The 16,692-nt window shown below is 41.9% G+C and overlaps 1 protein-coding gene across 2 annotated transcripts in view; it reads left to right on the top strand.

The window, feature by feature from the left end:
- Window positions 1-16,692, top strand: part of LOC128686223 (SUN domain-containing ossification factor) — a 172,460-nt gene that overhangs the window by 85,662 nt on the left and 70,106 nt on the right. Inside the window, exon 2 of one of the 2 annotated variants that reach the window (XM_070083230.1) lies at window positions 4,278-4,951. The exons of the other annotated variant lie outside the window; for it this stretch is intronic. Within the exon in view, the coding sequence (XP_069939331.1) occupies window positions 4,770-4,951 (182 nt within the window). The 5' untranslated portion in view covers window positions 4,278-4,769. The remainder of the gene's footprint in view (window positions 1-4,277; window positions 4,952-16,692) is intronic. 2 annotated transcript variants of the gene reach the window in all.

Raw genomic sequence — 16,692 nt, 5'->3', positions numbered from 1 at the left:
ATATATATATATATATATAGATATATATATATTATATATAATATATATATATATATATATTATATATAATATATATATAATTATGTATATATGTATATATATCTATATATATTATATATATATTATTTATATTATATATTATATATATATATTATATATAATATATATAATATATATATATATATATATATATATATATATATATATATATATATGTATATATAATATATATATAATATATATTATATAATATATATATATATATATATATATTATATAATATATATATTTATATATATATTATATATAATATATATATATATATATATTATATATATATATATATATATTATATATATAATATATATATATATATATATATATATATATATATATATATATATATATATATATATATATATATATATATATAAAGATGGAGTAGCAATAATGTTGGATAAGCTATGGCAGGAAAAGAGGGACTATAAATGTATTAATTCAAGGATTATGTGGAGTAAAATAAAGATTGGATGTGAAAAGTGGGTTATAATAAGCGTGTATGCACCTGGAGAAGAGAGAAGTGTAGAGGAGAGAGAGAGATTTTGGGAAATGTTGAGTGAATGTGTGGGGAGTTTTGAATCAAGTGTGAGAGTAATGGTGGTTGGGGATTTCAATGCTAAAGTGGGTAAAAATGTTATGGAGGGAGTAGTAGGTAAATTTGGGGTGCCAGGGGTAAATGTAAATGGGGAGCCTTTAATTGAGCTATGTGTAGAAAGAAATTTGGTAATAAGTAATACATATTTTATGAAAAAGAGGATAATTAAATATACAAGGTATGATGTAGCACGTAATGAAAGTAGTTTATTAGATTATGTATTGGTGGATAAAAGGTTGATGGGTAGGCTCCAGGATGTACATGTTTATAGAGGGGCAACTGATATATCGGATCATTATTTAGTTGTAGCTACAGTTAGAGTAAGAGGTAGATGGGAAAAGAGGAAGGTGGCAACAACAAGTAAGAGGGAGGTGAAAGTGTATAAACTAAGGGAGGAGGAAGTTCGGGTGAGATATAAGCGACTATTGGCAGAAAGGTGGGCTAGTGCAAAGATGAGTAGTGTGGGGGTTGAAGAGGGTTGGAATAGTTTTAAAAATGCAGTATTAGAATGTGGGGCAGAAGTTTGTGGTTATAGGAGGGTGGGAGCAGGAGGAAAGAGGAGTGATTGGTGGAATGATGAAGTAAAGGGTGTGATAAAAGAGAAAAAGATAGCTTATGAGAGGTTTTTACAAAGCAGAAGTGTTATAAGAAGAGCAGTGTATATGGAGAGTAAAAGAAAGGTAAAGAGAGTGGTGAGAGAGTGCAAAAGGAGAGCAGATGATAGAGTGGGAGAGGCACTGTCAAAAAATTTTAATGAAAATAAGAAAAATTTTTGGAGTGAGTTAAACAAGTTAAGAAAGCCTAGGGAAAATATGGATTTGTCAGTTAAAAACAGAGTAGGGGAGTTAGTAGATGGGGAGATGGAGGTATTGGGTAGATGGCGAGAATATTTTGAGGAACTTTTAAATGTTAAGGAAGAAACAGAAGCAGTAATTTCATGCACTGGTCAGGGAGGTATACCATCTTTTAGGAGTGAAGAAGAGCAGAATGTAAGTGTGGGGGAGGTACGTTAGGCATTACGTAAAATGAAAGGGGGTAAAGCAGAAATGTTAAAAGCAGGGGGGGATATAGTGTTGGAGTGGTTGGTACTTTTGTTTAATAAATGTATGAAAGAGGGGAAGGTACCTAGGGATTGGCGGAGAGCATGTATAGTCCCTTTATATAAAGGGAAAGGGGACAAAAGAGACTGTAAAAATTATAGAGGAATAAGCTTACTGAGTATACCAGGAAAAGTGTACGGTAGGGTTATAATTGAAAGAATTAGAGGTAAGACAGAATGTAGGATTGCGGATGAGCAAGGAGGTTTCAGAGTGGGTAGGGGATGTGTAGATCAAGTGTTTACATTGAAGCATATATGTGAACAGTATTTAGATAAAGGTAGGGAAGTTTTTATTGCATTTATGGATTTAGAAAAGGCATATGATAGAGTGGATAGAGGAGCAATGTGGCAGATGTTGCAAGTATATGGAATAGGTGGTAAGTTATTAAATGCTGTAAAGAGTTTTTATGAGGATAGTGAGGCTCAGGTTAGGGTGTGTAGAAGAGAGGGAGACTACTTCCCGGTAAAAGTAGGTCTTAGACAGGGATGTGTAATGTCACCATGGTTGTTTAATATATTTATAGATGGGGTTGTAAAGGAAGTAAATGCTAGGGTGTTCGGGAGAGGGGTGGGATTAAATTTTGGGGAATCAAATTCAAAATGGGAATTGACACAGTTACTTTTTGCTGATGATACTGTGCTTATGGGAGATTCTAAAGAAAAATTGCAAAGGTTAGTGGATGAGTTTGGGAATGTGTGTAAAGGTAGAAAGTTGAAAGTGAACATAGAAAAGAGTAAGGTGATGAGGGTGTCAAATGATTTAGATAAAGAAAAATTGGATATCAAATTGGGGAGGAGGAGTATGGAAGAAGTGAATGTTTTCAGATACTTGGGAGTTGACGTGTCGGCGGATGGATTTATGAAGGATGAGGTTAATCATAGAATTGATGAGGGAAAAAAGGTGAGTGGTGCGTTGAGGTATATGTGGAGTCAAAAAACGTTATCTATGGAGGCAAAGAAGGGAATGTATGAAAGTATAGTAGTACCAACACTCTTATATGGGTGTGAAGCTTGGGTGGTAAATGCAGCAGCGAGGAGACGGTTGGAGGCAGTGGAGATGTCCTGTTTAAGGGCAATGTGTGGTGTAAATATTATGCAGAAAATTCGGAGTGTGGAAATTAGGAGAAGGTGTGGAGTTAATAAAAGTATTAGTCAGAGGGCAGAAGAGGGGTTGTTGAGGTGGTTTGGTCATTTAGAGAGAATGGATCAAAGTAGAATGACATGGAAAGCATATAAATCTATAGGGGAAGGAAGGCAGGGTAGGGGTCGTCCTAGAAAGGGTTGGAGAGAGGGGGTAAAGGAGGTTTTGTTGGCAAGGAGCTTGAACTTCCAGCAAGTGTGCGTGAGCGTGTTAGATAGGAGTGAATGGAGACGAATGGTACTTGGGACCTGACGATCTGTTGGAGTGTGAGCAGGGTAATATTTAGTGAAGGGATTCAGGGAAACCGGTTATTTTCATATAGTCGGACTTGAGTCCTGGAAATGGGAAGTACAATGCCTGCACTTTAAAGGAGGGGTTTGGGATATTGGCAGTTTGGAGGGATATGTTGTGTATCTTTGTGTGTATGCTTCTAGACTGTTGTATTCTGAGCACCTCTGCAAAAACAGTGATAATGTGCGAGTGGGGTGAAAGTGTTGAATGATGATGAAAGTATTTTCTTTTTGGGGATTTTCTTTCTTTTTTTTTTGGGTCACCCTGCCTCGGTGGGAGACGGCCGACTTGTTGAAAAAAAAAATATATAATATATATGTAATATATATATATATATATATATATATATATATATATATATATATATATATATATATATATATATATATATATATAATATAATATATATATATATTATTGTTGAAAAAAAAAATATATAATAAATATATAAGTAATATATATTATATATATATATATATATATATATATATATATTATATATATATATATATATATATATATATATATATATATATATATATATATATATATATATATATATATATATAATATAATATATATATAATATATATGTAATATATATATATATATTATATATATATATATAATATATATGTAATATATATATATATATATATATATATATATATATATATATATATATATATATATATATATATATATATATATATATATATATATATATATATATATATAAATATATATATATATAATATGTATATATATAATATATATATATATATATATATATATATATATATATATATATATATATATATATATATATATATAATATATATATATATATATATATAATATATAATATATATATATATTATATGTATAATATATTATATATATAATATATTATACATATAATATATATATATATTATATATATATATATATATATATATATATATATATATATATATATATATATATATATATATATATATACTGTTCCAAGTCAATGTGAATAAGGAAGACAAGTGTTGGTGTATTGGGATATGGGCTGTCAACTTCTCTGATGCTTCCTCTGCCAACAGGTCTCTACTGGACATATGACTTTTGGCCAGAGAAGAGGCTGGCTCCTCTGCCTTATACCATGTAAGCTGCAACCAGTTACCACTCATAAAATGAATTCTTCCACTCTGTAAACGTCAAACCTTAAAACTGTTGATAAAAGGACTTTTCACTAAGAAAGTTTTCCTAAATACATTGTGAGAAGTTATGTAAGGTGGTTTCTATTCTTCAAGAACTTATTCATGAAAAAAAAATAACATTGCATATTTTACAAATTGAAAGAAGGAAGTTGTTCCAGTGTGAATTTTATAAGAGGAGGAAGTGTGGTGTGAGTAGGCAGCTTAGGGCTGCTGCTGCTGCTGCGTGAATTTAAAGCAGTGGACAAATGTGTTCAAGCGTTGAGTGGAATATAGGACTCAACAACATCGTCGTGAGACGTGTTCCTCCAGCACCTGTAATTTGTTCTACATTTACCTGCGTGGTGGTGAGCAAGAGGCAGGTGTGCAGCAGGTGTTATGGCCCTCAAGTGTTTCTTGGTCACACGTGAGAAACCTTTCAGCTCCCGTTGCTGGTATTGGGCTGGTGGGCAGGTAGCGCAGCCCTGGTACTGGACACTGCTGGTGCTGCTGCTTCTGCAGCCCTCCATCGTTTCCAGCGGCCACTTCATCGCCTCCAGCATTCGAACTCCCCGCAACAGGTAACTGTGTCATGTGTCGCCCCTTATGCTTGTTTTACCTTCCTTTTGCTGGTGGTGGTGATGGTGCTTGTGGGTATCCTCACGTAATTTACCGTTTTTCGTCGTCGCCTCCGCTTACCTAATTTATCAGTCTTGAAAGAAATGTTTAGTATATCCTTGATATATTTGTATAATATGCTTAATATAATATGTGCATATGACTCACGAAATGATGATAACACTATTGTCAATTCGCAGAACGTGTGGGAGTTCGAACCTATGGCATGCCAGTCGCAAATCCATGACAGGCTATTGCGTTAATCATCCTACTATGCTGGCTTAATAAAATTTAACCAGCTAGATGTATTTCTGTATCCTAGGCAAGCTAGAGGTTGCCATAGTGCTGTGAGAATAGTCTGTATAAAACATGCGGTGTTGTCATTGTAACCTTCCTGAGTAAGAAGTATATAGTTGGCCTGCTGGTTTTAGGTCCGGCTTGTTATTGGTTCAATCCCCCACTTGTTCTGTCGTGCAAGAATGTAATGTATACCGTATATTTTATGTATATTAGATATATACCGTAGAATACATAAATAATCGTTGTGAGTTTCAGGAAAACTCGTGATCTCATCATCAGATCGGTTAGTAAGATCAATTTATAATTACAGTAATAAAAAAAGCATAACACCATGACTGGAACAATACACATATAACGCACATATAAGAAACATGAGGTTTCGGTAGGCCCGAAACGTCGTAAAATAACATTTTTTTTAAGCATTAAAATTTTTGAAAGAATGAAACACAAATCACAGTTTTTTTGAGAATGTATTTGTGGGATTACGAAAGCGTTGGGAATCGAATAACCATTTTCTTCGTGTTTATTTCCATTTCAACATGAAACAGAGACAGCCTTGTTACATCATCCTTGTGGAGAAAGACTCTTTTAACTTCAAATTGCTTGAGCCACTGTACTGTATAAGCACTGTGAATATTTTCCTGTCACCCAGTAAACTACCAGCCTCGCCCCCCCCCCATAAAAAAATGCAGTAAATTTTTTAGTTCTTGTGTGATTAGCTGACAGTTATTTTACTGTCTTAGCTGAAGTGCGCGAGTGATGTTTTGTGAAAAGTTGGGTGGAAATTGAAAAAGTTTTAGTTTGTTTTTTGTCATCAAGAATACGACCAAAAATTCTGATGAGGGAAGTACACGATCTCGACTCCACTTCTTGCACGATCCCGACTCCACTTCTTGCACGATCCTGACTCCACTTCTTGCACGATCCTGACTCCACTTCTTGCACGATCCCGACTCCACTCCTTGCACGATCCCGACTCCACTTCTTGCACGATCCTGACTCCACTTCTTGCACGATCCCGACTCCACTTCTTGCACGATCCCGACTCCACTTCTTGCACGATCCCGACTCCACTTCTTGCACGATCCCGACTCCATTCCTTGCACGATCCCGACTCCACTCCTTGCACGATCCTGACTCCACTTCTTGCACGATCCCGACTCCACTCCTTGCACGATCCCGACTCCACTTCTTGCACGATCCTGACTCCACTCCCTACACGATCATGACTCCACTTCTTGCACGATCCCGACTCCACTTCTTACACGATCCCGACTCCACTTCTTGCACGATCCCGACTCCATTCCTTGCACGATCCCGACTCCACTCCTTGCACGATCCTGACTCCACTTCTTGCACGATCCCGACTCCACTCCTTGCACGATCCCGACTCCACTTCTTGCACGATCCTGACTCCACTCCCTACACGATCATGACTCCACTTCTTGCACGATCCCGACTCCACTTCTTGCACGATCCCGACTCCACTTCTTGCACGATCCCGACTCCACTTCTTGCACGATCCCGACTCCACTTCTTGCACGATCCCGACTCCACTACTTTCTCGATCCCGACTCCACTCCTTGCACGATCCCGACTCCACTCCTTGCACGATCCTGACTCCACTTCTTGCACGATCCCGACTCCACTCCTTGCACGATCCCGACTCCACTTCTTGCACGATCCTGACTCCACTCCCTACACGATCCTGACTCCACTTCTTGCGCGATCCCGACTCCACTCCCTACACGATCCCGACTCCACTTCTTCCACGATCCCGACTCCACTTCTTGCACGATCCTGACTCCACTTCTTGCACGATCCTGACTCCACTCCCTACACGATCCTGACTCCACTTCTTGCACGATCCTGACTCCACTTCCTACACGATCCCGACTCCACTTCTTGCACGATCCTGACTCCACTTCTTGCACGATCCTGACTCCACTTCTTGCACGATCCTGACTCCACTTCTTGCACGATCCTGACTCCACTTCTTGCACGATCCTGACTCCACTTCCTACACGATCCAGACTCCACTTCTTGCACGATCCTGACTCCACTTCTTGCACGATCCCGACTCCACTTCTTGCACGATCCTGACTCCACTCCTTGCACGATCCTGACTCCACTCCTTGCACGATCCTGACTCCACTCCTTGCACGATCCTGACTCCACTCCTTGCACGATCCTGACTCCACTCCTTGCACGATCCTGACTCCACTCCTTGCACGATCCTGACTCCACTCCTTGCACGATCCTGACTCCACTTCTTGCACGATCCTGACTCCACTTCTTGCACGATCCTGACTCCACTTCTTGCACGATCCTGACTCCACTTCTTGCACGATCCTGACTCCACTACTTGCACGATCCTGACTCCACTTCTTGCACGATCCTGACTCCACTTCTTGCACGATCCCGACTCCACTTCTTGCACGATCCTGACTCCACTTCTTGCACGATCCTGACTCCACTTCTTGCACGATCCCGACTCCACTTCTTGCACGATCCCGACTCCACTTCTTGCACGATCCTGACTCCACTTCTTGCACGATCCCGACTCCACTTCTTGCACGATCCCGACTCCACTTCTTGCACGATCCCGACTCCACTTCTTGCACGATCCTGACTCCACTTCTTGCACGATCCCGACTCCACTTCTTGCACGATCCTGACTCCACTTCTTGCACGATCCCGACTCCACTTCTTGCACGATCCCGACTCCACTTCTTGCACGATCCTGACTCCACTCCCTACACGATCATGACTCCACTCCATACACGATCCCGACTCCACTTCTTGCGCGATCCCGACTCCACTCCCTACACGATCCCGACTCCACTCCCTACACGATCCCGACTCCACTTCTTGCACGATCCCGACTCCACTCCCTACACGATCCCGACTCCACTTCTTGCACGATCCTGACTCCACTCCCTACACGATCCCGACTCCACTCCCTACACGATCCCGACTCCACTTCATGCACGATCTTGCCTCCACTTCCTACACGATCCCGACTCCACTCCCTACACGATCCCGACTCCACTCCCTACACGATCCCGACTCCACTCCCTACACGATCCCGACTCCACTTCTTGCACGATCCCGACTCCACTCCCTACACGATCCCGACTCCACTTCTTGCACGATCCCGACTCCACTTCCTACACGATCCCGACTCCACTTCTTGCACGATCCCGACTCCACTTCTTGCACGATCCTGACTCCACTTCTTGCACGATCCTGACTCCACTCCCTACACGATCCCGACTCCACTTCTTGCACGATCCTGACTCCACTTCTTGCACGATCCTGACTCCACTTCTTGCACGATCCTGACTCCACTTCCTACACGATCCCGACTCCACTTCTTGCACGATCCTGACTCCACTTCTTGCACGATCCTGACTCCACTTCTTGCACGATCCTGACTCCACTCCCCACACGATCCTGACTCCACTCCCCACACGATCCCGACTCCACTCCCCACACGATCCCGACTCCACTTCCCCACACGATCCCGACTCCACTCCCCACACGATCCCGACTCCACTTCCCCACACGATCCCGACTCCACTCCCCACACGATCCCGACTCCACTTCCCCACACCATCCCGACTCCACTCCCCACACGATCCCGACTCCACTTCCCCACACGATCCCGACTCCACTCCCCACACGATCCCGACTCCACTTCCCCACACGATCCCGACTCCACTCCCCACACGATCCCGACTCCACTTCCCCACACGATCCCGACTCCACTCCCCACACGATCCCGACTCCACTTCCCCACACAATCCCGACTCCACTCCCCACACGATCCCGACTCCACTTCCCCACACGATCCCGACTCCACTCCCCACACGATCCCGACTCCACTTCCCCACACGATCCCGACTCCACTCCCCACACGATCCCGACTCCACTTCCCCACACGATCCCGACTCCACTCCCCACACGATCCCGACTCCACTTCCCCACACGATCCCGACTCCACTCCCCACACGATCCCGACTCCACTTCCCCACACGATCCCGACTCCACTCCCCACACGATCCCGACTCCACTTCCCCACACGATCCCGACTCCACTCCCCACACGATCCCGACTCCACTTCCCCACACGATCCCGACTCCACTCCCCACACGATCCCGACTCCACTTCCCCACACGATCCCGACTCCACTCCCCACACGATCCCGACTCCACTTCCCCACACGATCCCGACTCCACTCCCCACACGATCCCGACTCCACTTCCTACACGATCCCGACTCCACTTCTTGCACGATCCCGACTCCACTTCCCCACACGATCCCGACTCCACTCCCCACACGATCCCGACTCCACTTCCCCACACGATCCCGACTCCACTCCCCACACGATCCCGACTCCACTTCCCCACACCCATGTTTCTCGCTATAGTAAACGCATGATGCTGGTGCCGTCCTTCTGCAGTAATCCTGGCATCCTTGGTCGAGTATCTGTCTCCCTGCTTCACCTTGTACATATACGCGTGCATATATACATATATTAGGGGCGTGCTAAAATATCGGTATCATCGAGTATCTGTGAAAAAGTGGCCAACACTTTTAAAGTATTATTTTACCCGTGTGCTTAAAAATAGTAAAAATTAACTCTGCCTCATAACTGTGATTCTGTCATTCTCTCTCTCTCTCTCTCTCTCTCTCTCTCTCTCTCTCTCTCTCTCTCTCTCTCTCTCTCTCTCTCTCTCTCTCTCTCTCTCTCTCTCTCTCTCTCTCTCTCTTTCTCCTCTCTCCCCCTCTCTCTTTCTCTCGACCGCGCACAGTACAACATGCGAACCTGTCAAGTTCTCTCTGGAAGAGGTTTATTGGTAATTCCTCTTGTGCTGGGAGGGAGGGCGTTGAACATGGGACGTCTGACATTCGTCGGGTTCTCTTAGTGTGCTCGTCGCACGCCTGCTTTTTATTGGAGGTACACTGCACCGTCCGTGAAGTCTCTTGTGTTCATACCGACCGAGGTCGGTGTGCAGGTTTGGGACCAGTCCCTCAGGATTTTCCAATTGCAGATGATAATGTACTTTCCTGGCCTACATTCCAAGAAATGTAATCGAAGGGACATCAGATGTTCCCAGTAGTTCAGCTGTTAGATAGAATGTATATAAGCAGTGAAAGATCTTTGCAAATTTTCCAGCTCAGAAGTTTCGCCTACCTTGTCTCTGTAAGCAGTATTTCATTTTGGAGAGAAGTGATTTGAAGAGTATCATCATTGGCTTAAAAGTTTTAGCTATTTCGTTTCTTTTTTTTTTCTGTCGTTATCGGCACCATTGTTATTATCCTTGAATGTGAAATCTAACTTCATCATTCAAATCTCGCACATGGAACTTAAGCTTTATTGAATGATTTGTATTAGTTCTGTACTCTGCCTTTATTTCCTAAATTCTTCCATAGCGGAGCAGCTGAAACTTGTCGTCATTGAACATCATATTATTATCTGAGGCCCACTGGAAGACTTAATTTACATTCACTTAAAGATTCGCTGTGCCATCGAATACAGAGATGACTAAAGATGGAGACAGCAGAAATAGAGAGATAAAGATGATGTGATCATCTTTGAAGTATTATATTTGAGGTGGTCAGTTCTTCAGCCATAATAAGTGTTCAGCGTCATAGTTTTCAACATTGTTGAAAGATTATGACGCTAAACATTTCTCAAGGCGGAGAAACTGATCACCTCAAAACTACTACTGTAAGGCTGTTGAATTGATCGCATGATCTTAATCTCTCCACTGCTTCTTGTCTTCATATTTAGTCACCTCTGTATTTGAAGATGCTTACTGTGTGAGTAAAACATTTCGGAAGTAGATAAACCTAACTGTTGCACATGTCTTACTCTTTTGCTTGTCGGCATTGTATATCATTATTATAATGAAGCAGCAACGATTTTGATGAATGTCAAGATGATGTTACAGGAAATGAAGAGTTTGACTTTGATTTCGAGAAATGTTATTAAGAATTGTAGCCAGTGTTTGACATTAACAGCAGGTTAAGACATCAGCCTCGGGATCTATTTCCAAAACATAAAAAGCAGCATCAGAAAACGTGCTGGTATTCATGTTATCACAAAAATAAAAACAAAAATAGACAAATATATAGCACTGGTGTTATTTCCTTAAGAAGGAACTCCACTAGAGTGGTCGAGAAAAGACACGGTAGTTCTTCCATCTGTGACAAACCTAGTCAATAAATAAGATCCCCCCCCCTCCTCTTCATTACACTGTAAAAGACTGTTCGCCATTGAAAGGATCATCTATACTCTCTCAGTGGAACAGATTAACTTCCCAAAATGGAAAGATGTTGATGTTCCTTACCCTCGTTAATTTTTATTTTTAACTATTAGAATAATGTTTGTATATTGTTTATTCTTATTTCATGTATTAGGATATCTATTTTTCAATGTGTTTCTTCAAGTTTAAACAAAAATCTTTAAATTGTATAATGGAAATGTCAGTTAATTCGGTTTATTAATAGAGGGAGAGAGAGGTCGTTAAGGTTCTGAGTAATAATTTTAGATTTTCAATTTCGACTTGTTACAGTAATGAAAGTTTTTTTTTCAGGTTTCAAAATGTTTTTGAAGCTTTAAATAAACAATATTTTGAAAGTCTTGTATGGTTCAGTTTCATGTTTAATACAACTAGAAATTATTCAGACTTATTTTCGTAATTAATTTCTGATTGTCCTCATTAGATTACTGAATATGTAGATAAATTCAGATTTTTGTTTTCAGTGCGCAAGCCTCGTAGGGGCGCTTGTAAGAAGTAATCACATTGGCATCTCTGAAAAATTAAGTTATTTAATATTTAACTTTTTAAAAATATTTAACCTTGAAAAAATTTATCGATATCGGACTAAAACTGAGTATCGGTGTAAAATGTGTGTGTATGTGTGTGTGTGTGTGTGTGTGTATGTGTGTGTGTGTACACAAATCACAGGAAAAGAAAACGAGCCGGTGAAATGTCTTCCTTGTTTACATTACCAAGCAAATGCTGTATGAGGGGTTCATTAGTGTATATATACATAAGTCAAGTATTGATACTAAATGACGTCACCATATTTGCTTATGTGAAACTAAAAAAATAAGTTTTAAAGAACCTGAGGTAGGTGTATATATTTGCTGGTAAGGTTGTGGTACTAGGTATAGTACGTACTTCTCCATGGGCTGCGGGTTCCTTCACTTGTTATCCTTGGCTTAAATCCCCCCCACCCCCACCCTATTCACCTGCCATGTCTAGGGTGTCTTGTCTCTCCTACATGTCTGGGGACACACTTATTTTTTCTAACTTCCTCGTCTATGTCCACTTGCATTGTTGCCATGCTTGTCGACTTCGTAAACAAATTTTGCATTGAGTAACCTGGCGCTGTCAAGGACCCATGACTTGCTATACACGTAGTATTCGTGTCGTCATGAAAATGTCTTTCAACCTATCCAGATTTTCCTGATCGTGGTATTGGGATCACTTGGAAAGACTCGCCACTCTTGATGTAGTCTTCCTGGCGGGTGAGTAAACATTGTGGCTGCAGACTGGGACGAGTTAGTATTGACCATCTTGCATGAATATTAAAGATCTGTGGTATCAGGGTAATATTTTTGTCTTCCGTTTGGAGGTCAGCAATTCGATCACCCTGATTATGATGGTAATTGTGAATTGTATAATTTTTAAAGTACCAGTACTATCTGGTTATTAGGGTTTTTTAACAAAGTTGCAAAAATCATTACTTTGGTGCCCTTGCCAATTTTCAGCTGTCTTAATAATTTACCATTATTTGGTTATAATAACCACTTTGTTATTACAGTGAGATCCAAACCTCGTATCATAGTCTCCATACCCTAGTACAGGAGAGCCCCGCTTGTACAGGAGGTTAGGTATTGGGCTGCTGCTGCAAAGCGAAAATCATGTTTATACAATCATATATTAAGTGAGCAGTAGATTTAGGCCTAAAAATGCATATACAGTATACACATTACTTAAAATATTTTCATCCTTAGCTTATAGTGAGTGATGAATATATTTATCGTAGGAAGTCTGAATAAATGAAGAATGGGTATAATTGAAAACCGATGCATTAGCGACACGCCGTAAAGCGAAACGCTGTAAAGCGGGGCCTCCCTGTACAGATGTGTGCTTGTCTAGTCCTAAGAGAGAGTGCAGAAATATAAATGTGCTAGAAAACTAACGGCATCATTTAATGGACATGTTTAAGAGTCCCACCATTGTTTACAGTGGTTCAGTAGCCAAGGATATGTCATCCCCAGTACCTTATTAAAACAAGTTTCGGTTCATATTAGGCCATTTCCAGTGTGGGAAGGTTAAGCACCTCCTAACATCTGTTGATTAATATTCTTGTAGCTTGTCAGATAGGCTCTAGATATGTACATACTGACGACACCAGTGCCACTTTACACATACTGACGACACCAGTGCCACCTTACACATACTGACGACACCAGTGCTACCTTACACATACTGACGACACCAGTGCCACCTTACACATACTGGCGACACCAGTGCCACCTTACACATACTGACGACACCAGTGCTACCTTACACATACTGACGACACCAGTGCCACCTTACACATACTGACGACACCAGTGCCACCTTACACATACTGACGACACCAGTGCCACCTTACACATACTGACGACACCAGTGCCACCTTACACATACTGACGACACCAGTGCCACCTTACACATACTGACGACACAAGTGCCACCTTATACATACTGGCGACACCAGTGCCACCTTACACATACTGACGACACCAGTGCCACCTTACACATACTGACGACACCAGTGCCACCTTACACATACTGACGACACCATTGCCACCTTACACATACTGACGACACCAGTGCCACCTTACACATACTGACGACACCAGTGCCACCTTACACATACTAACGACACCAGTCCCACCTTACACATACTGACGACACCAGTGCCACCTTACACATACTGACGACACCAGTGCCACCTTACACATACTGACGACACCACTGCTACCTTACACATACTGACGACACCAGTGCCACCTTACACATACTGACGACACCACTGCTACCTTACACATACCGACGACACCAGTGCCACCTTACACATACTGACGACACCAGTGCCACATTACACATACTGACGACACCAGTGCCACCTTACACATACTGACGACACCACTGCTACCTTACACATACTGACGACACCAGTGCCACCTTACACATACTGACGACACCAGTGCCACCTTACACATACTGACGACACCAGTGCCACCTTACACATACTGACGACACCACTGCTACCTTACACATACCGACGACACCAGTGCCACCTTACACATACTGACGACACCAGTTCCACCTTACACATACCGACGACACCTGGAGGTTATTCCGGGGATCAACGCCCCCGCGGCCCGGTCCATGACCAGGCCTCCCGATGGATCAAGGCCTGATCAACTAGGCTGTTACTGCTGGCCGCACGCAGTCCAACGTACGAGCCACAGCCCGGCTGATCCGGCACTGACTTTAGGTATCTGTCCAGCTCTCTCTTGAAGGCAGCCAGGGGTTTATTGGCAATTCCCCTAATGCTTGATGGGAGGCTGTTGAACAGTTTTGGGCCCCGGACACTTATGGGACACCAGTGCCACCTTACACATACTGACGACACCAGTCCCACCTTACACATACTGACGACACCACTGCTACCTTACACATACTGACGACACCAGTGCCACCTTACACATACTGACGACACCACTGCTACCTTACACATACCGACGACACCAGTGCCACCTTACACATACTGACGACACCACTGCTACCTTACACATACTGACGACACCAGTGCCACCTTACACATACTGACGACACCACTGCTACCTTACACATACCGACGACACCAGTGCCACCTTATATATACTGACGACACCATTGCCACCTTACACATACTGACGACACCGCTGCTACCTTACACATACTGACGACACCAGTGCCACCTTACACATACTGACGACACCACTGCTACCTTACACATACCGACGACACCAGTGCCACCTTATATATACTGACGACACCAGTGCCACCTTACATATACTGACGACACCACTGCTACCTTAACACACACTATCGACATCAATGCCACCTTACACCAGATCCACTGCATGTGGCTGCAGTGTACATCTCTCACACTCAGCAGAAGCTCTTGAGAAGGGAAGGAAGTTATCAGTAAAAACATTACCCTGATGCTGCTAATTACCTGCCCCACACGCTTTCCATATGATTATCCGATCAGTTTCAAATTTTTAACACCGGTATATTATAACTAGGCAAAGTTTCATGCAACTGTTGGCATGTTCAAGTGCCCTCTGGTCAATTTTATGATGCCGATTCCCGTTTTTGGTTATGGTGCGGTGCCCGAAGGCGGCTTCCTCTGATCACCTACAACTTAAGGAGAAAGTTGACATTTTATTTTTATTGGAGTGCAGAGGTGCTAATATGTCAGTTTTGTTTTCATGGTATAATTTTTCGTGAAAGAGCTTTTCATTATGTCTCGTTATTACGGCTTAAGTCTTGAATGGCTGATGCATCTTATGAACAGGACAGAACCCATTATACTTAAACTCTCTGTATGGAATTTTTTCCATTTACTAATGTTGTTAATAAACTTGAAGCCGGTGAATCAGACACATATAACACCTGGGTATCTTTATTGATGAGACGTTGCGCCAACCAGTGTCTTTTTCGGTTCAATACAAAGAATAAATACCGAGGTAATATTATGATGCAGATACCAGTTTCTTAAAAAAAAAAATCGGAGTTTTCTTGTAGAACTGTAAGAATTTTAAATATAAAAATAACCTGAGAAGTAGTGAAAACTTTCGTTTTTATAACTACAAACTACCTCGCCTGATCACCTTCAAATTGTCAACGCTTGTGAGCTATAGTTAGTGCAGTGTTGGTGGAAGTGCTGTATGATCCCACACCGGTTTAGCGCTTCCCAGTGAAACAAACTCATTTTTCCATGTCTTGAGCATTTTTGTATCAGACTTTTAATCTCCCGTTTGTTTATTTTTTAATGTATCTAGTTCTTGTTTGATACCTGATAATGGGGAAATGTGTTCGTGTGTGTAGGGGAGGGTGGTGGTGGGGAGGGAGGTGGTGGGGAGGGAGGTGGTGGGGAGGGAGGTGGTGGGGGTTTAGCAGTGTTTGGAGGGACGTTGTTGGTTGTTGTGGTGTCTGGTTTCAAGATTTAATATAGTTCAGACATGACAAGGGAGGGGGAGAGCCAGTGGGAAGCTGGTAAGCTGACGGGTAGGAAAAATATCTGGTAAGAGGAGGGGCAGTAAAAATATCTGGTAAGA

This window comes from Cherax quadricarinatus, chromosome 9 (assembly GCF_038502225.1).
Source record: "Cherax quadricarinatus isolate ZL_2023a chromosome 9, ASM3850222v1, whole genome shotgun sequence".
In the NCBI taxonomy this organism is placed as follows: domain Eukaryota; kingdom Metazoa; phylum Arthropoda; class Malacostraca; order Decapoda; family Parastacidae; genus Cherax; species Cherax quadricarinatus.
Note: the sequence above shows the minus strand (reverse complement) of the source record. Positions and strands in the feature narration are given on the sequence as shown.